This window comes from Neovison vison, chromosome 1 (genome assembly GCF_020171115.1).
Source record: "Neovison vison isolate M4711 chromosome 1, ASM_NN_V1, whole genome shotgun sequence".
NCBI lineage: Eukaryota > Metazoa > Chordata > Mammalia > Carnivora > Mustelidae > Neogale > Neogale vison.
Window position 1 is genome coordinate 218777572 of NC_058091.1, and position 26242 is coordinate 218803813.

Here is a 26242-nt window from a genome sequence, read left to right on the forward strand (position 1 = left end):
ATTTAGAGAAATAAAGCATAAATGGGCAAAGTCACTACATAACCATAAGATATACAATAAGTAATAACTGTATCGATACAATAATTGCAAGTGAAGGCTATTTCATTAGAATATTACCAAAAACACTACAAACTTAAGAAATCCAGTAACAAAACATAAACGAAGGAGAAGCATCAGTATTATGAAATATTTCAAACATGCTAAAAAAAAGATTACAAAATAATAAAAAATAAATATCTTAACACCCGGTCTTAAGAAATCCTGACATTTGGCCAAATGCACTCAGATTTTTTTTTTTAAAGAAATAAAACATTTCAGGTACAGTGAAGCCTCCTACCTGACCTCTTCCTCCCACCTCCCACCTCGAAGGTAATCACTGTTCTAAAGCTGAGTATATTATTCCCATTTACCTGTTTAAGACAAAAGTAATAGACTGATGTATTTAATATTTACAAACAAAGCAAGTGACTATGGGTTTATTCTACTATTACTTTTACTCAACTTCTTTTCTTTTCCTTTTTTTTTTTTAAAGATTTTATTTATTTATTTGACAGAGAGAGAGATCACAAGTAGGCAGAGAGGCAGGCAGAGAGAGAGAGAGGAGGAAGCAGGCTCCCCGCCGAGCAGAGAGCCCGATGCGGGCCTCGATCCCAGGACCCTGGGACCATGACCTGAGCCGAAGGCAGAGACTTTAACCCACTGAGCCACCCAGGTGCCCCAACTTATTTTCTGAGACTTCTTTATGTTGATGCATGCAATTCTAGCTCATTTTAATAGCTAAAATTGTATTATTCATCTCCCAATAATGGCCACTTAGGTTGTTTGTTAACTTCTGCTATGTCGATGCTACAACAATCTCCCTTGCACCCGTCTCCTCATATAGACACCAAAGTGCCTCAGAACATAGTCCTAAAAAAGCAATTACTCAGTGCCCTTTCTTTTAAAAAACTCTTTCTTTGGAGAACAGCCTTTATGACAATATAAAACTATGCCCATAATGAAGAGAATAATCTAACTACAGATAGTTTTAAGGCACTTTCTGTGGGGGGAAAAACCTAAATTCTATATTAAGTTCTGTTTAAAGTCATCTCAGAGCACCTAGTTAGCAATGGCATTTGGAACGAAAAGCAGTACATTTCATTAATGAGAAATTACCTGCGCAATATTTTGAGAAGACATAATCGCCTGGTTATAAAAAATACGGCCAAAGTGATCTCGATCTGGAAATAATTCTGCTTGTCGAGGTAAGTTTGCTCCTCCTGAATCAACTGAAGACAAGGGAATTAACAGAAGTAAGTACACTTGAATGAACAAAATAGCCTGCACACAGAGAGACTTGTTATCAGTGAAACAGTTCTTAATCACATTCACAAAAAACTTGCCCTACCGTTCTAAACTATTCTACAGCATCTTTTTCGAGTCCCCCAACACAGTCAAAAAATTCACTGTTTTCCTCAGATCCATTAGGAGCTCCTTCCCGTGCGAAATTCCACTTGAAATGTTTAGGACATTCTCTCTTTTGAAGACAAGCTAAAGCCCCAGAAACACCATAAATTCTTAATCAGTTCAGCTTAAAAAAAAAAAAAAATGTCTTTCCCCCTTTTTAAATCAATACAAAACCATCTACAGAATTCATGTGACAATTCATCACAGATGACTGCCTCGGGGACTGTTTTTAATGCAGAGGGGAGTGAGGGCTACGAACATCCACTGAATTCGGAAGAAAGCTTGCTGACTTCAGAGCTCTGTGATGACTGCTGTGCTTCCTAGCCTTCTATGCCTCGCCTTTCTCACCTATGAAATGCAGGGGACAACAGTAGTTCTCCCAGGAAGCTGTTCCTGGGATGACATGAAAGAAGGTATGTAAAGTACTCAGTTCAGCACAGTGTGAGTGCACTAAACAGTGTTATGAAAATTCAGCTAGTCCCATGCCTACTGCTCTTGCCTACATCCATTAAGTCCTTCATTGTTCTTTAATACATAACATCCAGTCTCCAATTCATTCAAGCTTGCCCAGGACAGGAAAAACATCATACTCTTCACTCCATCCCCTATGGTGTTTGGCACAGCACCTGTAAGCAGCAGTAGGGCCCCACTGGCTATTTTCTACATGTGTGAAAAAAGTTCACATTGTGAGTCAAACAGGTAAATTCACTTTTGCAGAAAAAAAAAATCTCTACATCAGTACCTGTTTAAATACTGCACCAGTAATATATGTATGGTGTCATTTCACCAAACTAAACCAATATCCAGGCAGTGCCAATTTTTTTTTTAAAGACTTTATTTATTTATTTGACAGAGATAGAGAGATCACAAGCCAGCAGAGCAGCAGGCAGAGAGAAAGAGGGAGAAGCAGACTCCCCGCTGAGCAGAGAGCCCAATGTGCGGCTTGATCCCAGGACCCTGAGATCATGACCTGAGCCAAAGGCAGAGGCTTACCTTTGGGTTACCACTTACCTTGAGTTACCACTGAGCCACCCAGTGTCTCAAGGCAGCGCCAATTTTAAACTGCCTTGCTTTTATGTTCCTTTTGAAGTACACTTAGATTTAAGCATTACTTTAATTTCAAATATAAATATACTTTCATAAAGAATTAAATTTCTTTAGGGCGCCTGGGTGGCTCAGTGGGTTAAGCCTCTGCCTTCGGCTCAGGTCATGATCTCAGGGTCCTGCGATCGAGCCCCGAGTCGAGCTCTCTGCTCGGCGGGGAGCCTGCTTCTCCCTCTCTCTCTCTCTCTGCCTGCTGCTCTGCCTACTTCTGATCTCTCTCTGTCAAATAAATAAGATCTTTAAAAAAAAAAAAAAAAAGAATTAAATTTCTTTAAATGGCATTTGTTGGAATTATTCAAGTATTTAACAAAGTACTTAGCACTCAAGAGATCCATAAATATCAGCTATTATTGTTTCATAGTTTGAACTCAGTAGGTCCAGACAAAAAGAAAATACACAGAAGGAAAAAATCCACACCCATGTAGAGAAAAAAACTGGCATACATGAAAACACTATCAGAGGTAGTTACTCTCCAGGGATATTATATAGGTAGTTTTTACTTTTTCTTCCAGAGTTTTTAGCAAAGAACGTGTATTTCTTTTGTAATTATAGGAAAAACTAACAACAGTTTTTAAAAAACCCATTGATAATGTCATATACAGCCTTCTAAACAGTATTGTATTTTACCAGCTAAAAATAGTTCTTTTTAAGATTCTCGTGACTTGCCCAAGTAGATGCAGGGGAGTCTGTTTTGCATTGCAATTTCCTGCGCCCGTAAATGTTTCTTCACAGTCACTGGGTAGTAGGTACCTCCTTTGATGGTGGCATCATTGGCAACAATAATGCATTCCACTCTGAAAGGCAGAAATGTCATTATAAAGAGAGTATGAGAGACTTCTTCAAAGTTCAAAGGCCAATTACGTCTCATTACAAGACACTCCAATACAACCTTTAACTTCTAGTACATTTCACCAATGACAGGCATTAGTAGACAATCTCAAAACAAGTGTTAATCACAATTCACATACTCACTTATATAATATAAAATGATCACTATGAACATCTTTACAAACTCATACTTAATTTTTAAAGAGTCCTCAGTCTTGGGGGCGCCTGGATGGCTCAGTCAGTTAAGCGTCTGCCTCTGGCTCAGGTCATGATCTCAGGGTCCTGGGATCAAGCCCCACTGCCTCATCCTGAAGGCTGGGGGCTGATTTGACACTTGACTGAACAACAGTGTGCTCTTTACCAAATCTAATCTTCTTTATGTTTATGATATTATTAGATTTTAAGATTTTACTTTTAATTACTCTCTACACCCAACGTGGGGCTCGAACTTATAACCCCAAGACCAAGAGTCCTACTGCTCCATCAACTGAGCCAGCCAGGCACCCCGATTTATGATATTTTTAAAAATCTCACTTTATATTCCTTATAATTCTAAAAAGTAAGCCACTAAGTCCCTCTTGAAAATAAAGTAGGGAAGAGCCTCAGAACAGCGGCTCCAGGTAGTCTGGGCTGCTCGCATTAAGGGATGTGGCCAGCATTGCTCACAAGAAAAAGGGGCTTATCTCCTTACAGCATCCATTTTATGGCTAGGAAGCACTTTTCCACATTACAGGTAGCATTTTAGAGTGGAATGCCAATTTTTCATGACTTTAGTGAACAAATCAGACTTCAAAGGAATTTCAGTTTATGGCAGGTTATTGGGGCTATGATCTCACATCACCAGAGACTATTCGTCCTCCCCTGCCCTGCGGGTACTGCCCTAGAAAAGCTTACAAAGCTCTGAAACTGGGGGCATCTGGATGCCTCAGTCAGTTAAGCATCTGCCTTCAGCTCAGGTCATGATCCCAGGGTCCTAGGATCAAGTCCCTCATTGGGCTCCCTACTCAGCAAGGAGTCTTCTTCACCCTTTCCCTCTGCCCCTCTGCTCTGCTTGTGCTCTCTCTTGCACGTGCTCTATCTCAAATAAATAAAATCTTTAAAAAAAAAAAAAAAAGAAAGAAAGAAAAGAAAAAAAGAAGCTCAAATACTGGAAAGGGGCTATGGAGTCAGAAAAGCTATGGTGAAATTCTGGCTCTGCTGCTTGCTAGAAATGTGACCTTCCACAAGAGACAGAGCCACTTGCCTATTAAAAGGTCAAAGACATGTTACAGAATGAAAAATAAAATTAGTCCACAGAAAGACTGCATTGTATATCTATTAGTTCTGCCTACCTAGAATCTATCATTTTGGCAATGGAATTCAACTTTCTTTCAGAAAATGCCTCTTACCTAACCCATGTGGTCCAAGTGGGACTGACCCCAAAGCCTATCTTCAAAGGTGTACACAGGAAGCAGGCCATTCTACTGAGAGTCCACACTGTGGCTCAAGAATGGGCTTGGACCCCAAGGCTCACCCCATAGGAGCTCCAGGTGCACCACTCTGCCCACATCCCCACACGTCCACCAACCAGGAAGCTCTCAGAACCCAGTCCTCTCGGGTTTTATATAGGCTTCACTGCATAGCCACGACTGACTAATTCAGTGGCCTCCGTCTGATTCAGCCTCCAGCTCCTCTCCCCTCCCCATAGGTGGGGACTGGGGAAGTAGGTAGAACAGAAAAGTTCCAACCCTCTAATCGCATGGTCAGTTCTCCTAACAACCAGCCATGGCCTTGGTTGGGAGTTCGCTGATATAACAAAAGATACCATGACCATTCTCAACACTTCCAAGGGTTTGGGGAGCTTTTGAACCAGGAATTGTGGACAAAGACCAAATATATATGAGAAATAAATTCTGCTCACATAAACGATCATGTAGATAGACCAAATCTATCTATCTTACAAATCACAGTATTACAGTAATACAATATATAATTATTATGGTATTATTAGCACTATAGAACAACACATAATAAGACAAGGTAAAATATATAATTAAAAACAGTAATTGTGATGGTGCTAGGTCAAGATACAATGGTCAAGGGATGATAAAAATAATAGTAACAGACCATACTAACATGGCACTTACAATGTACTTGTTGTTCTTTTAAGGCTTTAGATACAGGAGGTGTTCCATTTTACAGATGGGGAAACAGGCACAGTTAAGTAACTAGCCCGAGGGTAAGACCCAACAAGTGGTAAAGCCAGCAAATGGCTTGAATACAGGCCCTGAAGCAAAACTGAGTTTAATGCATCCACATAACAGTGAGACCAGAACGGCTACAGTGTTAAGTACAAAGGTAAGGTGAGGAGAGCAGGCAGGGACCATACCCTATAGCCCATGGTGAAAAAACATGAGTTTGCTAGAAAGAAACCCTGCAGCTTCATTACTGTTTAGCCAGTTACACTTCAGGCAAGGAGTCCTTGCTTCTAAGCTGGTTTATAAATTCCATACAATAAATTTTCTCATTAAATTTCTTGGGGCCTCTTATCAATATACCCAGCATGACTCAAAAATATACAGAGGAGTTGGGGCGCCTGGGTGGCTCAGTGGGTTAAAGCCTCTGCCTTCGGCTCAGGTCATGATTCCAGGGTCCTGGGATGGAGCCCTGCATCAGGCTCTCTGCTCAGCAGGGAGTCTGCTTCCTCCTCTCTCTCTCTGCCTGCCTCTGCCTCTCTGCCTACTTGTGATCTCTGCCTGTCAAATAAAATAAATAAAAGAAATCTTTAAAATATATATATATATACAGAGGAGTAATAAGGGTATAAACGTTTTTAGTGACTTAGCGAATGGCTCTGGCTCTGAAGAGATTCCGCGTTGCCAGAACAGACCTTCAACTTGCCCCCCACAAGTGCCTGTCCACTCTCAGTGGCAAGAGGATCACCTGTACTGTGCATCTCTTAAGTAATGGCAGTGTTTCTCTTCCTTGTTTCTTCCCCTTGTTTCATGACAACCCTCTCTGGTAGCTACTATGATCATTCCTTTTGTCATGAATCACATTCTCCAGATGAAAAAAAAAACAAGGTACTGAGTGGTCAAGCAATTTGCTAAAGGTCAAATAGCTATAAAATGCTGAAGCCAGGATTCTAATTGAGGCTGACTACTACTGAACCAACACAATTACTATGTGCAATTCAATTTCCTTCTGCTGAGAACTTTATAAACTGAGAACAAGGCACAAAGAGATAAAATGAAAATGAAAAATATAAAAGCATAAATAAGAATAAAATATTACTATATGTACAGGAAAGGTGGAAGGGCAAGCTCCAACATGGGGGCCATCATTATCACTGAGATATAATTAATAGTAACTATCCTACTTAAGTAGCTTATTTAGTGATTATGAATTTAGTTTAGCTCTGCATTAAGTTTATCCTTTTTAATTTTTTTTAACATGTAAAGTATTATTGGTTTCAGGGGTACAGGTCTATGATTCATCAGTCTTACACAATTCACAGTGCTCACCATAGCACACACCCTCCTCAATGTCCATAACCCTGCCACCCTGTACCTCACACCCCCTCCCCTCCAGCAATCATCAGTTAGTTTCCTGAGATTAAGAGTCTCTTATGGTTTGTCTCCCTCTCTGGTTTTGTCTTGTTTCATTTTTTCCTCTCTTCCCCTTTGATCCTCTGCCTTGTTTCTCAAATTCCACATATCAATTACATCATATAATTGTCTTTTTCTGACTGATTTATTTCACTAAGCATAATACTCTCCAGTTTGATCCACATCGTTGCAAATGGTAAGATTTCATTTTTTTCACGGCTGAGTAGTGTCCCACTGTATATATATATACCACATCTTCTTTATCCATTCATCTGTTGATGGAAAGCTAGGTTCTTTCCACAGTTTGGATATTGTGGACATTGCTGCTATAAACATTCGGGTGCACGTGCCCCTTCAGATCACTATATTTGTATCTTTAGGGTAAATACCCAGTAGTGCAATTGCTGGGGCATAGGGTAGCTCTATTTTCAACTTTTTGAGGAAACTCCATACTGTTTTCCAGAGTGGCTGTACCAACTTGAATTCCCACAACACTGTAGGAGGGTTCCCCCTTTTCCGCATCCTCACCAACATCTATCTCTTCCTGACTTGTTAATTTTAGCCATTCTGACTGGTGTGAGGTGGATCTCATTGCAGTTTTTTTTTTTTTTTTTTAAGATTTTATTTATTTATTTATTTGACAGAGAGAGAGAGAAGTCACAACTAGGCAGAGAGGCAGACACAGGGGGAGGAAGCAGGCTCCCTGCCGAGCAGAGAGCCCAATGCGGGGCTCGATCCTCGGACCCTGAGATCATGACCTGAGCCAAAGGCAGAAGCTTAACCCACTGAGCCACCCATGCACCCCTCACTTTAGTTTTGATTTGTATTTCCCTGATGCCACGTGATGTTGAGCACTTTTTCATGTGTCTATTGGCCATCTGGATGTCTTCTTTGCAGAAATGTCTGTTCATGCCCTCTGCCTATTTCTTGATTGGATTATTTGTTCCTTGGATGTTGAGTTTGATAAGTTCTTTATAGATCTTGGATACTAGCCCTTTATTGGATATGTCATTTGCAAATATCTTCTCCCATTCTGTCCATTGTCTTTGATTTTGTTGACTATTTGCTGTGCAAAAGCTTTTTATCTTAATGAAGTCCTAGTAGTTCAATTTTGCCTTTGCTGTCCTTGTCTTTAGTGATGTTTCTAGGAAAAAGTTGCTGCGGCTGGGGTCGAAGAGGTTGCTGCCTGTGTTCTCCTCAAGATTTTGATGGATTCCTGTCTCACATTGAGATCTTTCATCCATTTTGAGTCTATTTTTGTGTGTGGTGTAAGGAAATGGTCCAGTTTCATTCTTCAACACGTGGCCATCCAATTTTCTCAGCACCATTTGTTGAAGAGACTTTTTTCCATTGGACATTCTTTCCTGCTTTGTCGAAGATTAGTTGACCATAGAGTTGAGGGTCCATTTCTGGGCTCTCTATTCTGTTCCATTCATCTATGTATTTGTTTTTGTGCCAGTACCATACTGTCCTGATGATTATAGATTTGTAATAGAGCTTAAAGTCCAGAACTGTGATGACACCAGCTTTGCTTTTCTTTTTCAACATTCCTCTGGCTATTCAGGGTCTTTTCTGGTTCCATACAAATTTTAGGATTATTTGTTCCATGTCTGTGAAAAAATTTGATGGTATTTTGATAGAGATTGCTATATTAAATGTGTAGATTGCTCTAGGTAGCATAGACATTTTTCACAATATTTGTTCTTCCAATCCATGAGCATGGAACATTTTTCCATTTCTTTGTGTCTTCCTCAATTTCTTTCACGAGTATTCTATAGTTTTCTGAGTACAGAGATTCTTTACCTCATTGTTAGATTTACTCCTAGGTATCTTTATGGTTTCAGGTGCAATTGTAAATGGGATCAACTTCTTAATTTCTCTTTCCTCTGTCTTGTTATTGGTGTATAGAAAAGCAACTGATTTCTGTGCATTGATTATCCTTTTTTTTAAAAGGTTTATTTTTAAGCATCCACTATGACTCCAAGAAAAAAATGTCTTCACACTGGGTGAATATTAAGCAAATCATAGCTGGCAAAGAGTTGTGGAGGAGTATTGGGGGTACAAGAAGGAAAAAGCGACAATGACTAATGGCTATAGATGCACTGAAGGCACAAATCATGGGCAGAAGGTGGAGGAACACACACTATAAACCATCATGTGAGTCAAATGCAATTGTATCCAGCTCGGAGTCCAATCACCTAAGGACCCAGCGAAGCTTTGCCGGTGACTTGATCTTAGGCAAGTTATTTACCTTGCTAAGTAGGCTTCTTTACCTGCCTAATGGTGATGATGACTGTAATGCCCGTCTCAGAGCTGTGGTAATGATTAAAACAACTAATCAGTGGGAAGTGTTTACTAAAATGCCTGGTGTGCTAACCTGAGATGGTAAATGTCAGGCCATACATACACATACACAAGTAAACTAAACTTCCACCAATTAAGATCTCCTAAGTCTAGAGTGGTTCTCAAATGTTACCATTTGTGAAGCTTGAAGGGCTTCTTAAAAAAAAAAAAAACTGGTTGCTGGGCCCCAACCTCAAAATTTGGTTTCTTTTTCTTCTTTTTTTTTTTTTTTTTCAAGTAGGCTCCAAGCCCAGCATGGAGCTCAGTGTGGGGCCCGAACTCAAGATACTGAGATCAAGACCTGAACTGAGATCAAGAGTAGGGAACTTGACTGATGTGCCACCCATGTACCCCTGATTTGATTACTTTGTAGGAGGACCTAGTCATCTACATTTCTAGTTAAGTTCTCAGGTGATGCTGAGGATACCTGGAAAGCACACTTGGAGAAAGACTCATCTAAGACACTGGATTTCATCCTAGATGTGCAAGAGACCACCTACGGAGCCTTGAAAAACGACATAAGCCAAGCCTACACAGGCAAGTCTGATTAAGCAGGAAGCCTACACCTGCAGTCGGATTAAGCAGGATTTGTGCTGTGGCTTTTTTCCCCACTTCCATCTTTGTTTCTAAAGCTCCACAGATAAATCTCACACATGTTGTGGTAGGAAGCCTCAGTCCTAAATAACACAAACAGCATAAAACTGCACATTCATCCGCATAGCAGTGAGTGGTGGCCCGTGCCTGTCACTCTTCTTCTGGACCCACGTTATTGAATTTAAGTAGAATACTCACCCTGATACTCTTCCAATGCCTGTAATAATGCCACCAGCGGGGACCTCCTCATTCGGGTATAACTGGTAACCTGCAAACTGAGATAATTCCAGAAATGGAGACCTGAAGGGAAAAAATGGTATTGTTGAATTAAAATCACTCCAAAAAAAAAAAAAAAAAAGCATACATAAACAGCTAACCATGTTTCATGTTTCATGAAAACATGAAAAAGATTAATGAGCCAATGTTTCAAATATGCATGATATATATATATATATATATATATATATATATATATATATATTCTACAAAAAAAATATTTAACCCAAATCTAGCATGGATATTTTGAGGAATTACATGTTATAGCCATACAACAGAACACTAGGAACCTATTTTAAGAGATGTTGTACAAATGTGCTTATTAGTAGAGAAAGAGATAAGCACCTAACACTGATGTAAGCCCCAACCCTATGCCAGGCTCTATTTTAGGAGCTCCAGAAACCTAACTCATTTGTTCCTCAGAACCACCTCCTGAGGTGGATCCTATTATGGTCCCCACTGACTGATGAGGAAACTAAAGCACAGAAATTAAGTCACTTGTCTAAGGTCACACAACTAGTAAGTGGCAGAGCTGGGTTTTAATAAGCAGTCTAATCCCAGGGGGATCAGGCTCCTCACCACTGTATTTTTATTCTACCTTTCACTTACTTAAATGTTCAAGATCCAGTAAGTGAGGGGGGGAAAAGGTGGTATAAAACACCATCTTTAGTATGATTCTGTTTCTTTTGGGAAAAAAAATGTGTCTAAGGGGCGCCTGGGTGGCTCAATCAGTTAAGCATCCAACCCATGGTTTTGGCTCAGATCACAATCTCAGGGTCATGAGACTGATCCCCAAGGCAGCTCTCCACACATCAAGGAGTCTGCTTCCCTCCTCTCTCACTGCCTCTCCCCCTCATCCTGCTCATGCTCTCACTTTCAACTAAATATATAAATCTTTTTTTAAAAAAATGTCTCATACAGGGGCGCCTGGGTGGCTCAGTCAATTGGGCCACTGCCTTCTGCTCAGGTCATGATCCCTGGGTCCTAGGATTGAGTCCCGCATTGGGCTCCTTGCTCGGCAGGGTGCCTGCTTCTCTCTCTACCTCTGCCTGATGCTCTGCCTGCTTGAGTGTTCACGCGCGCTCTCTCTCTCTCACTCTCTGACAAACAAATAAATAAAATCTTTAAAAAAATAATGCCTCATACGTATATGCACAAGAACATTCTAGAAGGATATACACTCTGTATTAACAGTGTTTGTCTCCAGAATGGGGGTATGGGTGCGTGTCATAAGAAATACTTTTGGAGTCCCTGTTCCCTTCTCTCCACCTGCACTCCTGGCCTCCCACTGCAATCCTTCAGGAAACCCCAGTGGGTTAGCTGTTCTTGACAACAAGCCTAGAACCTGACATTCTCATCACCTCCACTACTACTAACCTAGTCCAAGTCACTGGCACATCTCCCTTGAATCATCCCTGTAACTTGTGATGCTTCCACCCTTGCTGCCACCAGTATACTCACAACATAGCAGCTAGAATGACTCTTTTCAAATGTAAGTCAAATAGATCATAAGGCTCCTGTTCAAAGCCCTACAAAGTCTCCTCACTTCTGGATAAAAGCCAAAATTCTCACACTGACCTAAAAAGTCTTATGGAATTGAACCCCATCTCCACTACTCTCCCCTTCATGCCTTCTTCCCCCTAATACACTGGCATCTGGGGTTCTTAGGCATATCAATACATTCTGCACATTCCCACCTCAGGGTCTTTGCACTGGCCATTCCTTCTGTCCGTAACACTCTTTTACCAGTATTTTCAAGGCTCTCTCTCTTCATTCCTTCAATTTTTTTGCTAAGATGTACCCTTTCAGTGAGGCCTACCCTAATCACCTTATTTAAAACTACAACTTGTGGGGCACCTGGGTGGCTCAGTCATTCAGGGTCTGCCTTAACCTCAGGTCATGATCCCAGGGTCCTGGGATCGAGCCCTGCATCGGGCTCCCTACTTGGCTGGAAGCCTGCTTCTCCCTCTCCCACTCCCCCTGCTTGTGTTCCCTCTCTGGCTGTGTCTCTCACTGCCAAATAAATAAATAAAATCTTTAAATAAATAAATAAAACTACACTTGACTCTCATCTTCTCCCTTACTCTAGTCTATCTTCCTTTTTTCTAATAACATTTATCACCTTCTAATATACCATATAATTTAACACATTTATCATTTATTTTCTATCTCCTCCTGCTACAATGTAAACTTCAGCTGAGCAAGGACCTTTGTCTGTTTTGTTCACTGATGTATCACTACCACCTAGAACAGGGCCTGACACTTAGTAGCCTCTCAGTAAAGATTTGTTGTTGGGGGGGCACCTGCTCAGTGGGTTAAGCTTCTGCCTTCGGCTCAGGTCATGATCTCAGGGTCCTGGGATCGAGCCCCACATTGGGCTCTCTGCTCGGCCGGGAGCCTGCTTCCCCCTCTCTCTTTGCCTGCTTGTGATCTCTCCCTCTCTGTCAAATAAATAAATAAAATTAAAAAAAAAAAAAGATTTGCTGTTGGATATACAGAAGTTGCACTCTTCTTCTAGGCTTTAACTTATATAGTCAAATACTGCCAATTCAGTCTTAGGAAGGACCATCTTTGTACTTTTCTTGCTATGACTGAATTATGACTGTACCTGCTTCCCTCCTTCCCTAGACTTTTCTATTCTGCATTCTCAGCTCACTTTCTCCTTTTTTATTTATGACCAAAACATCTGTAGAGCTACAAAATGGTATCCATTCTTATTATGAGATAGTGTGAATTTTACCTAAAAGTCTTTAACACTTTGTGGTTCTAAAATTACTGTCAACAATAAACATAAGTAGTCCTTCAATATTTTTAGTGTTTCCCCCTAGATGTAAAAGCATTCCTTTATAAGGCCTAACATATTAGCCCCCCTAGATTTTATAAAAAGCCAACTTCTCTAGAGTATAGATTACTCCTATGGAAGAACCACCAAGAGCTCTGATTGATGGCTATGTAACCTACACATTGTGCAGAAGGTCCCAGTGATTTAAGGGCTTTTTGAAACTATTAATTATGACTATAATTTATACTCTTTTGCTTACCTGATGAAACTTTGCTCTCTGTATATAATAAAATATGCAAATGTAAAAAAATAATAAAAATAAAAAAGATTTGTTGTTGAATCTTAGGGTAAGAACAAATCATTTATTTATAAAACTGTCTAAGAAGGTACCACAGACTAGAGAAGCTGAGGTAGTACGTGGGCTATACGAACCCTGGGTCTATAAGACCGTCCACTCTTTCTCTGGCTAGAAGTTTTCCTCTTGATTTGTGGAGTTGTCGGGCTTTCTCATTGCCTCCTAAGATAAAAACATTATTAGGTTAGATTGATACCATGTAAGGTCTCCAATTAATTTAAGGCTAGAAAAACATAAAATAGTCCAAAATATACTGCTTTTAAAAGCTGAATGTATCTTCTGAGAAACAATCAATTTTCAGATCATTCACTCAACTTACAGACTTTATTTTCTGAAGTAAATAAACTAGAATTAAAAAACCAAATCAGTCCCTGATTTCATAGCATATCGTACATTTTCTGAATTCAATGGTAATTACTTAAATAACCTAGTATCTTCTCTGCAACTCATATGCTGTAAATACTGCCTCACCTCCACGCCTTATTAAGCACCTGCCACAAATACCTAGCACTCCACTATATACTACGTGAAATCTGAAAAACCCCTACCTTCATTTGTGCCAGGTAAAAAGCACTACTTTGGAAATGACCTCCAGGGCGAGCACAGCAAGACTTACCTAAAGGTAAGCGACCCTAAACTTTTTATCCCATCTCCAAAGGGGAGAGAGTTGCACACCTAATATATCAATTAAAAAGTCCAGTTTTGTTAGCATCTTCGCTCATATTGTCTTTGATGTTTCCAGATGTTGTTCTAGACCAAGACAATCACAGTAGCTGAAGTGTCCACGAGGTCCCCAGATGAGGGTGCTTGAGGCACGTAGCATGCCAAACCTCCCCGAGACTGACGGATGCCCAGCTCGGTGTCTCAGGATTGATAAGCCACTCTCAGCAAGCCAAGGTATCAGATCAGAAAAAAAGGATCACACAGTACCTTCATATGTTTAGTTTTCACTGCTGGAAAACTAAACTGTATGTTTAGTTTCACGAATTTCACAGTAAAATGCTCTTGAGCTAATTAAGTGTTCAGCTACCTCAGAAAGCTATTTCTCTGGCGGGGGGGGTTAGGTGACAAAACAAGCTCTTGTCTATTTCAAACAAGCTTCCAATTATTATATTTCAAACAGCCTTCTCTACTCTCTCCAAGGGGATTTTTTTTTTCCTGAAGGGATGGATGGCATATTTCTAAAATTCTATCTGCCTTAAGCTTCCCAAGAAAATTTTATCACATATCTAACCTTCTTTATGAAAAAAATTCTGGGAGCCAAAGTTTAGTTCCAAAATAGTTCAATTAGGTCAAATCACGGTTCTCTTTCTCTGAACCTCTCAGGGGAACTGAGCTCCTCTGCTGAGGTGGGATTGGGTATAGGAGGTGAGGGTACAGGAGAGTGGGGGAGAGACAGGTTACCAAGGGGCAGAGGAAACTTCTGGGAGAGGCACATTCATTATCTTTATTGCAGTGATAATATATATAGGTATATACATATGTCAAAACTCACACTGTACATTTTAAATAATGCAGTTTACTCTATGTCAATTATACCTTAATGATATTGTTTAAAAATAAACATTAAGGGCGCCTGGGTGGCTCAGTGGGTTAAGCCGCTGCCTTCGGCTCAGGTCATGATCTCAGGGTCCTGGGATCGAGTCCCGCATCGGGCTCTCTGCTCAGCAGGGAGCCTGCTTCCCTCTCTCTCTCTCTGCCTGCGTCTCCATCTACTTGTGATTTCTCTCTGTCAAATAAATAAATAAAAATCTTAAAAAAAAAAAAACATTAAAAGAGAAATGAAATAAATAAAATCTTAAAAAAAAAAAAAATAAGGGGCACCTGGGTGGCTCAGTGGGTTAAGCCTCTGCCTTCAGCTTGGGTCATGATCTCAGGGTCCTGGGATCGAGCCCACATCGGGCTCTCTACTCGGTGGGGAGTTTGCTTCCTTCTCTCTCTCTGCCTGCCTCTCTGCCTACTTGTGATTTCTGTCTGTCAAATAAATAAAATCTTTAAAAATAAAAAAAAATAATAAAATAAAATAAAAGAGAAATGAACCTAAGGTACTGAAAATAAAGCCAAGCCTTGCTAAGGGTCTTTAGAGAGTCAGATGACATGAGTGCCTATGACGAGGCTGGCAGGGGAAGGGGTGGCAGAGACGGTAGAATGACACACATGTGGTAAGATACGCACACATTCTTTTGCAAGGACTTAAGACAAAACCACCTTCTTAATTCTGCCTAGAGTTTGAATTTGCAATTTGGAACAACTACTGAATACCTGTTTTATTAGGAAAAACCAGAAAAAGGGCTATTCTTGATGGAGATTCTCAGATCACAGAATTAAGCTCCTCAGGCATTTAAACTAGCCTGTGACAGGACACCTGGGCGGCTTGGTGGGTTAAGCCTTTGGCTCAGGTCATGATCTCACAGTCCTGGGATCAAGTCCTGCATCAGGGTCTTTGCTCAGCGGGGAGCCTGCTTCTCCCTCTCCTTGTTGCTCCCCCTGCTTGTGCTTTCTCTCTCTGACAAATAAAATCTTTAAAAATAAAAATATATAAATAAACTAGCCAAGGATATGTGGGCTATGAAACAATGTAACACTGCACATTTGTTTTCCAAAGATTACTCTTTGATTAATCTTTTCCAAAGATTACTCTTGAAGATTCTGTGCTATCTCCATTCCCACAAACTCTGAAACAGAGAAGCCTGTTCCTTCAGTCTCATATACCATATGGCACTGACTCTAATACACACATTCTGTTCACATTTTAACATCCCTGAAGTCAGGAAGCATTTTACAGTTTACAGGATCTTTCCATCGCTGTCACCTGGGGACAGCACAACACATCTGTCTGCCTCTGCCCGCATAGCACAAATGTCACTTCAACTGTGCTACATGCAAGATGAAATACATGTATCAAGTTAACTTTCATTTTAAAATGTCTTCAGGGCATTTTGGGTGGCTCATTCGGTTAAGTGTCTGCCTTCAGCTCAGGTCATGATCCCATGATCCATCCTGGGGTCTAGCTCTCCATCAGTCTCCCTGCTAAGAGGGAAGCATGCTTCTCCCTCTGCCCCTACCCCCTGCTCATGTGCTCTCTCTCTTTTTCTCTCCCACAAAAATAAATAAAATCTTTAAAAAATAATAATAAAATTAAAAAAGAATCTTATTTTGGAAATGGCTTTCAGTTCAAGTCACCTGGCCTTCTAAAGTAAACTGTCACACTGACCAATCATGACACAGTAGAATTCAATGGATATTTGTTTATACATTAATATTTTACATGCCCCACTTCATGCAATTTCTTCCAAGCAAAAGGATGTCTATTATTCCATAACTTAAAAACAGAAAATAATGACAATCTGCAAAGTTCTTAGGAAATCTCACTTAATTAGCACTAAAACCACACAGAAATTATTTCCAAGTTATATAACAAAGCAGAAAATACATAATTATGCAAAATTAGTATACAGGATAAATATAACTAACAAACAGAAAATGTTTCAGTTGCTCCAAGCAAAACAAAAAGTTCAGTGTATGCTGTGGCTAAAATAAAACCGGAAGAAGCAATGCTTTAAAAATTGATGAATCTGAAATTTTACTGTTTCCCAGATAGTTGGCAGTGCTTAGGAACAGAAAAACTGGCCAAGAGGAAAAAATAAAATGTCAGCACACCAACAAATACACAGTCTTGAAGAGTCAAAGCCTTCTGCTACTAGTTTCTCCTAAAACCAGCAACTATCAAGGATGAACTTCATTAACAGCATAAAATGAAGAATAAATGAGTGTTTACCTAATTTTATTTTCTGCACTCGTTCACGGAGTTGATTTACTAGTACTTTCATCTGCTCATAGTTTTCCTAAAACAGAAACAAAAAAAGAAAGGAAGAGTAATATTAGAAAGCAATTATTTTTTTTTTTTTTTGGCCAAAGTAAGGGTTGATGAGAACATCCCATGCCAACCCCATGTGGCTTCATGCGGGGTCACCCCCCACCCATGTGACCTCCATGTTGTGTCACTCCATCGGATAGAGAAGATGAATTTCTGCCTGTCCATCTTTGCCCAAGCTTCTCTTCCTGTCTTCCCTCTCTGATCCACGTATTCAAATATCACCCCTCTTTAAAGCATAGATTGTTTAAAAAAAAAAAAAAAAAGCATAGATTGTGTTCCATCTCCTCTCTAACCCCATTTCTGGTCACTCCTACTCATTTTAGGATCTTTCTTCTGTAAGCATCAATTGAACTTCATTGATTTCTATTTGTTTCCCCATTTTAAGGAATATAGCCCTTTGAGAGTTTAAATGCCAACTTACTTTTTGTGTCTCACCAATCCCTGCCCCAAGGAATTTCTAACCAATGCAGAAATACCTGCTTACTGACAAATTACACTTATAAGCAGAACCCAGGGAAAACAGTATGTCTCATTTTGTTTTAAAAGGAACAAAACTCTATGTTTGCAGGTCTTCAAAAATTCTCTAGAGTAATACATAGGAAAATAAAAACTGTGAGAGATGGGAAAAGGGTAGAGGGCCTAACTTTTTGCCATTCTGACAATTTTGTCTGATCAGTTCATTACTTTAGACCAATAAGTAGCGAGTTATTTTTGAAAATTCAGAGTTGACTCAACTAACACATATTGCTCCCCACAATGTCTTTAACATCTCTGATTTAATTCCCTTTCCATGACACAGTACAGCTTTCCAGATGCTCAAAATTAGATGAATTCATAGTCTTTATAGTAGAACTCCAGTATTTATTTTCTACAGCTCTAGGAGCTCCCACTGTTAAGGTTTCTGCTACATTCTCCTGCTCTGCAAAATCCAGAAAACAATAAAGAGAGAAGCAGCAGCATACTGTTAGGAAAAGAACCTTTGCCCTGGAGTAGGGAGGTCCCAATCACTGCCTACTAGCCCCGTGATAATTTCCCTTTGAGGCCCATCAAGCCCTGTCCAAGGGCAGACAATCTGCCAGGAACAAACTCCAGAATCCGCCTAGAACATTGTTTCTCAACCTTGGCAGGACACTGGAATCACTGGGAAGCTTTGAAAACTAAAAATAAAATAAAGTAAAATAAAAATAACCACCCAGAGAGTCTGATTTCATTGGTTGCAGGTATGGCCTGGGTATGGCACTTTGAAAGTTCCCCAAGGATTCAAATGTCCAACCAAAAACAGAGAAACGCTAGCCCATAGTCTCCATGCCTGAGCTCCACTCTAGTCAAATTGGAAATCTACCAAAAAGGGGGGTTGGTAATAGGCAAAGAAGCCTTTTACCACCAGAACTTTTTCAGATGACCGCAGTGCTTGCTCATATGGCTAGCACGAGGCAGTGGAAACCAAGAATTTGCTCTTCAATTAAGCCCAGGTTACAGATTTTTATTCACATTTAGCAAATTCAGAAACTCCTAACCTTACGAATTGCCTCGGCCAGAAACAAAGCTCTGGCCTAGAGCTTTGTCTGTTCAGCCCATACCGAAAGGTGGCATTAGAGCAACGTGGGTATCACCACTTGAAGTATATGAGGACATTTTCAGCAGCCTTTCAAAACAGGGAGCTACCTACCTTGGTACTGAGAGCCTCCTGGGCTGAGAACAAGTCCTAGTAAGCAGGGGATGTGTTCTGAACTCCTTTGTCATCAAGAGAACCAGCAGAGGGGTTTTGTAAGGGAAAGACCTCCTTGCGTAAACAAAACGGGGAGGCAGAGTTGATGGCCAGCTCCCATCCAAAGCCAAAGGCCATCTTCTCTGTGGGGCTCTCTCACCTCACCCTGGGCTTCAGCTGCCACCCTGGGGCTAAGAGATGGGTGCCACTCTGGCTTCAGACCCTGGGCTCCGTCTACCTGCTGCTCAACGCACAGGGTGAGGAAAAGATCTGATTACTGTGTTGCTAAGTGGAAAGGAAAGGTAATTTCCCTGCACAGACCAAGTTATTATTTTTTGCTTGCTTTTTGCTTCAAGTCTATCTTGTCAACTTCTACCTTTATTCTAAGGTTCAAAATCTCAAAAGCCACCTCAGAGGTGGCTTAGTGTTTCAGAGACATTCTTTTTTTTTAAAGTAAGCTCTAGGTCCAACATGGGGCTCAAACTCATGACCCCAGAGGCCAAGAGTCACCTGCTGTACTGACTGAACCAGCCAAGTACACCTCAGAAATCCTAACCTTAAGAATCCCCATGCATGGTGAAGTGCCTTCATCAGGGTAGGCAGACTTCCCCAATGCTCCATTGACTGGAATTCCATTTTCTCTCTCTGCCACTCTCTCAGCTCATCCATTTCTCCAATTCACGGAATGACTGATTCTGTGGTTTTTAAGAGGACTTGCTCATTTTGAGTTTAAGGCATTTCTGAAAAGGAACCTCATCCAAACTGTTAGCCCTTGGAACTCTTCACTTTCACATAATTGGATTAAAAGATAATCTGAAAAATTCTCTGAGGGAAAAGAGAGGCCACATATATTGTTCCACATGTGACTCCAAATTCAATAAAAGGCATTTAATGCAGCACCTGGGTAGCTCAGTGGGTTAAGCATCCGACATAGTTTCTGCTCAGATCATGATCTCAGGGTTCTAAGATTAAGCCCAGCACTAGGCCTGCTGGGCATGGAGCCTGCTTATGATTCTCTCCATTTAAGAAATAAAACATGGGGAACCTGGGTGGCTCAGTGGGTTGGGGCCTCTGCCTTCAGGGTCCCAGGGTCCTGGGATTGAGCCCCACATCGGGCTCTCTGCTTGGCAGGAAGCCTGCCTCCCCCTCCCTGCCTGCCTCTCTGACTACTTGTGATCTCTGTCTGTGAAATAAATAAATAAAATCTTAAAAAAAAAAAAAAAAAGAAAGAAATGAAACAGATGAACATAGGGGAATGGAGGGGAAAATAAAATAACATGAAATCAGGGAGGGAGACAAACCAGAAGAGACTCTTTTTTTCAGTTTTTTTTTTTAATTTTTTTATTGATTTATTTGACAGAGAGAGATCACAAGCAGGCAGAGAGGCAGGCAGAGAGACAGAGGAGGAAGCAGGCTCCCTGCTGAGCAGAGAGCCCGATGCAGGACTCGACCCCAGGATCCTGGGATCATGACCTGAGCCGAAGGCAGCGGCTTAACCCACTGAGCCACCCAGGCGCCCCAGAAGAGACTCTTAATTAGAGGGAACAACCTGAGGGTTGCTGGAGGGGAGGTAGGTGGGGGGATGGGGTAACTGGGTGATGGGCATTAAGGGGGGCATGTGATGTAATGCACACTGGGTGTTATATGTAACTGATCAATAAATAAACTCTACCTCTGAAACCAACAATATACTATATGTCAATTAACTGATTTTAAATTTAAAAAATAAAATTTTATTTTTAAAGATTTTATTTATTTATTTGACAGAGAGAAATCACAAGTAGGCAGAGAGGCAGGCAGAGAGAGAGAGGGCAACAGGCTCCCTGCTGAGCAGAGAGCCCGATGCGGGACTCGATCCCAGGACCCTGAGATCATGACCTGAGCCGAAGGCAGCAGCTTAATCCACTGAGCCACCCAGGTGCCCTAAAAAATAAAAATTTAAAAAAGATTCTCTCTCTCCCTCTCCCTCTGCCCTGCCCCATCCCCCCATTCTCTCTCTCTCTCTAACATGAATGAATGCTTCTATCAACCAGGAGATCAAAGAAGAGCTTAAACAATTCATGGAAGCCAATGAGAATGAAGACACTTCGGTCCAAAACCTATGGGATATAGCAAAGGTGGTCCTAAGGGGGAAATACATAGCCATCCAAGCCTCCCTCAAAAAAAACTGAAAAATCCAGAATACACCAGCTGTCTCTACACCTTAAAGAACTAGAGAATCAACAACAAATTAAAACAACTGCACACACAAGAAGGGAAATAATCAATATTAGAGCAGAGATCAATGAGATAGAAACTAGAGATACAGTAGAACATATCAATGAAACTAGAAACTTGTTTTTTGAAAGAATCAATAAGATCGATAAACCATTGGCCACACTATCCAAAAGAAAAGAGAGAAAGCTCAAATTAATAAAATTATGAATGAAAAAGGAGAGATCACAACTAACACCAAGGAAGTAGAAACAATCATCAGAAGTTATTATCAACAGTTATATGCCAATAAGTTAAGCAACCTAGATGAAATAGATGCATTCCTGGAAAACTATAAACTCCCAAAACTGAACCAGGAAGAAATTGACAACCTGAATAGACCGATATCTAGTAACAAGATTGAAGCAGTGATAAAAAAAAAAAAAAAAAAAAAAACTCCCAAAAAACAAGAGCCCAGGAACTAACTGATTCCCTGGGGAATTCTACCAAACTTTCAAAGAAGAAATAACACCTATTCTCCCGAGACTGTTTCAAAAAATTGAAGCAGAAAGAAAACTTCCAGACTCTTTTTATGAAGCCAGCATTACCCTGAATCCTAAACTAGGCAAATATCACACCAAAAAGGAGAATTTCAGACCAATATGACTGATGAATATGGATGCTAAGATTCTCAACAAGATCCTAGCAAATAGGATCCAAGAGCACATTAAAAAGATTATCCACTATGACCAGGTGGGATTCATCCTGGGCTACAAGGATGGTTCAACATTCGCAAATCAATCAATGTGAAAGAACAATTCAATAAGAGAAGAGAGAAGAACCACATGGTCCTCTCAATTGATGCAGAAAAAGCATTTGACAAAATCCAGCATCCATTCCTGATTAAAACACTTCAAAGTATAGGAATAGAGGAAACATTCCTGAACTTCATAAAATCTATCCATGAAAGACCCAAAGCAAATATCCTCAATGGGAAAAAGCTCACAGCCTTCCCATTGAGATCAGGAACACGACAAGGATGCTCACTCTCACCACTCTTGTTCAACATAGTATTAGAAGTCCTAGAAAGAACAATCAAACAACAAAGAGAAATAAGACATATCCAAATTGTCAATGAAGAAGTCAAACTCTCTCTCTTCGCAGATCACATGATACTTTATATGGAAAACCCAAAAGACTCCACCCCCAAACTACTAGAACTCATACAGCAATTCAGTAATGTGGCAGGATACAAAATCAATGTACAGAAATCAGCTGCTTTCTTATACACTAAATGAAAATACAGAAAGGGAAATTAGAGAATCAATTCCATTTACTATAGCATCAAGAACCATAAGATACCTGGGAATAAACTTAACCAAAGAGGTAAAGGATCCGTACTCAAGGAACTACAGAACACTCATGAAAGAAATTGAAGAAGACACAAAAAGATGAAAGACCATTCCCTGCTCTTGGATCGGAAGAATAATCATTGTTAAAATGTCTATACTGCCTAGAGCAATCTATACTTTTAATGCCATTCCAATCAAAATTCCACCGGTATTTTTCAAAGAGCTAGAGGAAATAATCCTAAAATTTGTATGGAATCAGAAGAGACCCTGAATTGCTAAGGAAATGTTGAAAACAAAAATAAAACTGGCGGCATCACGTTACCTGATTTCAAGCTTTACTACAAAGCTGTGATCACCAAGACAGCATGGTACTGGCACAAAAACAGACATATAGACCAGTGGAACAGAGTAGAGAGCCCAGATATGGACCCTCAACTCTATGGTCAAATAATCTTCGACAAAGCAGGAAAAAATATACAATGGAAAAAAAACAGTCTCTTCAATAAATGGTGCTGGGAAAACTGGACAGCTATATGTAGAAGAATGAAACTCGACCATTCTCTTACACCATACACAAAGATAAACTCGAAATGGATAAAAGACCTCAACGTGAGACAGGAATCCATCAGAATCCTAGAGGAGAACATAGGCAGTAATCTCTTTGATATCAGCCACAGCAACTTCTTTCAAGATATGTCTCCAAAGGCAAAGGAAACAAAAGCGAAGATGAACTTTTGGGATTTCATCAAGATCAAAAGCTTCTGCACAGCAAAGGAAACAGTCAAAAAAAACAAAGAGGCAACCCACGGAATGGGAAAAGATATTTGCTAATGACAGTACAGACAAAAGGTTGATATCTATAAAGAACTCCTGAAACTCAACACACACAAAACAGACAATCATATAAAAAAAAATGGGCAGAAGATATGAACAGACAGTTCTCCAATGAACACATACAAATGGCTATCAGAAACGTGAAAAAATGTTCATTATCACTAGCCATCAGGGAGATTCAAATTAAAACCACATTGAGATACCACCTTACACCAGTTAGAATGGCCAAAATTAGTAAGACAGGAAACAACATGTGTTGGAGAGGATGTGGAGAAAGGGGAAACCCTCTTACACTGTGGGTGGGAATGCAAGTTGGTGCAGCCTCTTTGGAGAACAGTGTGGAGATTCCTCAAGAAATTAAAAATAGAGGGGCGCCTGGGTGGCTCAGGGGTTAAAGCCTCTGCCTTCGGCTCAGGTCATGATCCCAGAGTCCTGGGATCAAGCCCCACATTGGGCTCTCTGCTCAGCAGGGAGCCTGCTTCCACCTCTCTCTCCCTCTCTCTGCCTGCCTCTCTGCCTACTTGTGATCTCTGCCTGTCAAATAAATAAATAAATAAATCTAAAAAAAAAAAGAAAGAAATTAAAAATAGAGCTTCCCTTCCCTATGACCCTGCCATTGCACTACTGGGTATTTTCCCCAAAGATACAGAGGTAGTGAAAAGAAGGGCCATCTGTACCCCAATGTTTATAGCAGCAATGGTCACGGTCACCAAACTGTGGAAAGAACCAAGATGCCCTTCAACGGACGAATGGATAAGGAAGATGTGGTCCATATACACTATGGAGTATTATGCCTCCATCAGAAAGGATGAATACCCAACTTTTGTAGCAACATGGATGGACTGGAAGAGATTATGCTGAGTGAAGTAAGTCAAGCAGAGAGAGTCAATTATCATATGGTTTTACTTATCTGTGGAGCATAACAAATAGCACGGAGGACAAGGGGAGATGGAGAGGAGAAGAGAGTTGAGGGAAATTGGAAGGGGAGTGAACATGAGAGACTATGGACTCTGAAAAACAATCTGAGGGTTTTGAAGGGGCGGGGGGCGGGAGGTTGGGGATCCAGGTGGTGGGTATTGGAGAGGGCAAGGATTGCATGGAGCACTGGGTGTGGTGCAAAAATAATGAATACTGTTACACTGAAAAAATAAAAAATTAATTAAAAAAAAAAAGAAAAGAAAAGAAACAAAGGAAACTGGGCACCTGTGTGGCTCAGTTGGTTAAGCATCTGCATTCGCCTCAGGTCATGATCCCGGGGTTCTGGGATGCAGTCCCTTTCGGGTTCCCTGCTCAACCAAGAGCTTGCTTCTCCCTCTCCCACTCCCCCTGCTTGTGCTTTGTCAAATAAATAAATAAAATCTTAAAAAAAAAAAAAAAAAAGAAGAAAGAAAGAAAGGTATCACTAATTGCTAAGGCTTTCTGAAGCACATGGCCATAAGAAGTGACAGCAGACAGTACATATTCCTAGCCACTAAGAAAACTGTGCACAGAGATATCAGACTGTGGCCAGGACTCCTATGTCCCATCTCCCATCCAAGGCATGGCTTTATTTTTTATTCTTCTCTTGTAGCTTCTTTGCATCAAAGTTCACTACTTGTAAGCCAGAGGTCCCAGAAGATAAGGGTACACCCAAGTGAAATCTTTCAACATCCAACATATGAAGAACACATCTGCTCTCCCCATACTATATATTATCTGTGGCAGACACTGAGAGCTGCTTATCCATATCCATTCTTCCCATCTTTCTTGATGATGAAATCCCACTTTCATTCAAGGTGACAACATGTCGCAACTGAAACACTGACATATCCTAGCCTCCTTTTGTAGACAGGTGTGGCCACGTGACTTAATTCTAACCAAGGAAATATAGGCATACATTGTTAGGCATGACTTCTAGAAAGGCTTCTTAAAGGGAACAAGCAGGTGAGAGTGTCCTTTTGCCTACTCACCCTTCTTCCTCCTTAACCTGAACTCTATAAGTGATAGGTGGAGCTTAGGCAGCCACCTCTAGAGCATGAGGCAGATTGTCCTACTTGCTCAAAATTCTTTTGTCCCTCTGCACCATTACTAAAATAACAGCAAAGTTCAGTGTGAGATTATAGTTCCCCATTTACATTCATGAGTCTGTCCATTTTACTTTTTTTGACCACTGGGATATGGGCAAAAGGGACAGCACATCCACTGCAAGCAGAGGCTGTAAGAGGGACAGTGTTTCCATACTCTCCTCCTGCACCCCAGCCCTCCATTAGAAGAGAAGCATCTCTCCATAGCCACTTTCCCTTCAGTCTGGGCTCTGGAATAAAAAACAAACCTCTGGGCGCCTGGGTGGCTCAGTGGGTTAAGGCCTCTGCCTTCGGCTCAGGTCATGATCTCAGGGTCCTGGGATCGAGCCCCACATTGGGCTCTCTGCTTGGCAGGGAGCCTGTTTCCCTTCCTCTTTCTCTGCCTGCTTCTTTGACTACTTGTGATCTCTGTCTGTCAAATAAATAAAATATTTTAAAAAAAACAAAAACAAAAACTCTCAATCTGACACACTGCCTGGGCAAGAACTGCCACAACCAACCCACAGATCCCAGAGCAAAAAAATGAATATTTGTTCTTTTGGACACAGAAATCTGGGGACTGATTCAGCATTACTGAAGCAAAAGCTGGCTCAACAGATCCTGAGATGACGATGTGGACAGAAGGAAAAGTTCCGAGAGCTAATATTCCTTGAGGGTTGTTGTAAGTGGCCACTAAGTGTCCTGATGACACTGTGCCATATGCAATTATTAATGCTACCACACAGCTGAGGTAACTGAGGCACAGAGAGATGAAGTAACTGGCCCTAAATCACTCAGCTAACAAGTAGCAGAGATAGGATTTAAACCAAGGCTCCCTAGCTCCAGACCCTTGCTCTTAACATTTTCGCATATTTCCCTTCAAGTTTTTTTTCCCCCTCTGTGGAAATATGTTGTTAGTTT

General features: G+C 40.7%; 1 protein-coding gene across 1 annotated transcript in view; it reads right to left on the reverse strand.

Moving 5' to 3' along the window:
• MCCC2 (methylcrotonyl-CoA carboxylase subunit 2) overlaps positions 1-26242 on the reverse strand; it is a 71171-nt gene that overhangs the window by 42618 nt on the left and 2311 nt on the right. Inside the window, exons 2-6 of the mRNA XM_044267505.1 lie at positions 17094-17160; positions 13393-13477; positions 10101-10202; positions 3217-3344; positions 1156-1268 (exon numbers count right to left, since the gene is read on the reverse strand). Coding sequence (XP_044123440.1) covers positions 1156-1268; positions 3217-3344; positions 10101-10202; positions 13393-13477; positions 17094-17160 — 495 coding nt within the window. The remainder of the gene's footprint in view (positions 1-1155; positions 1269-3216; positions 3345-10100; positions 10203-13392; positions 13478-17093; positions 17161-26242) is intronic.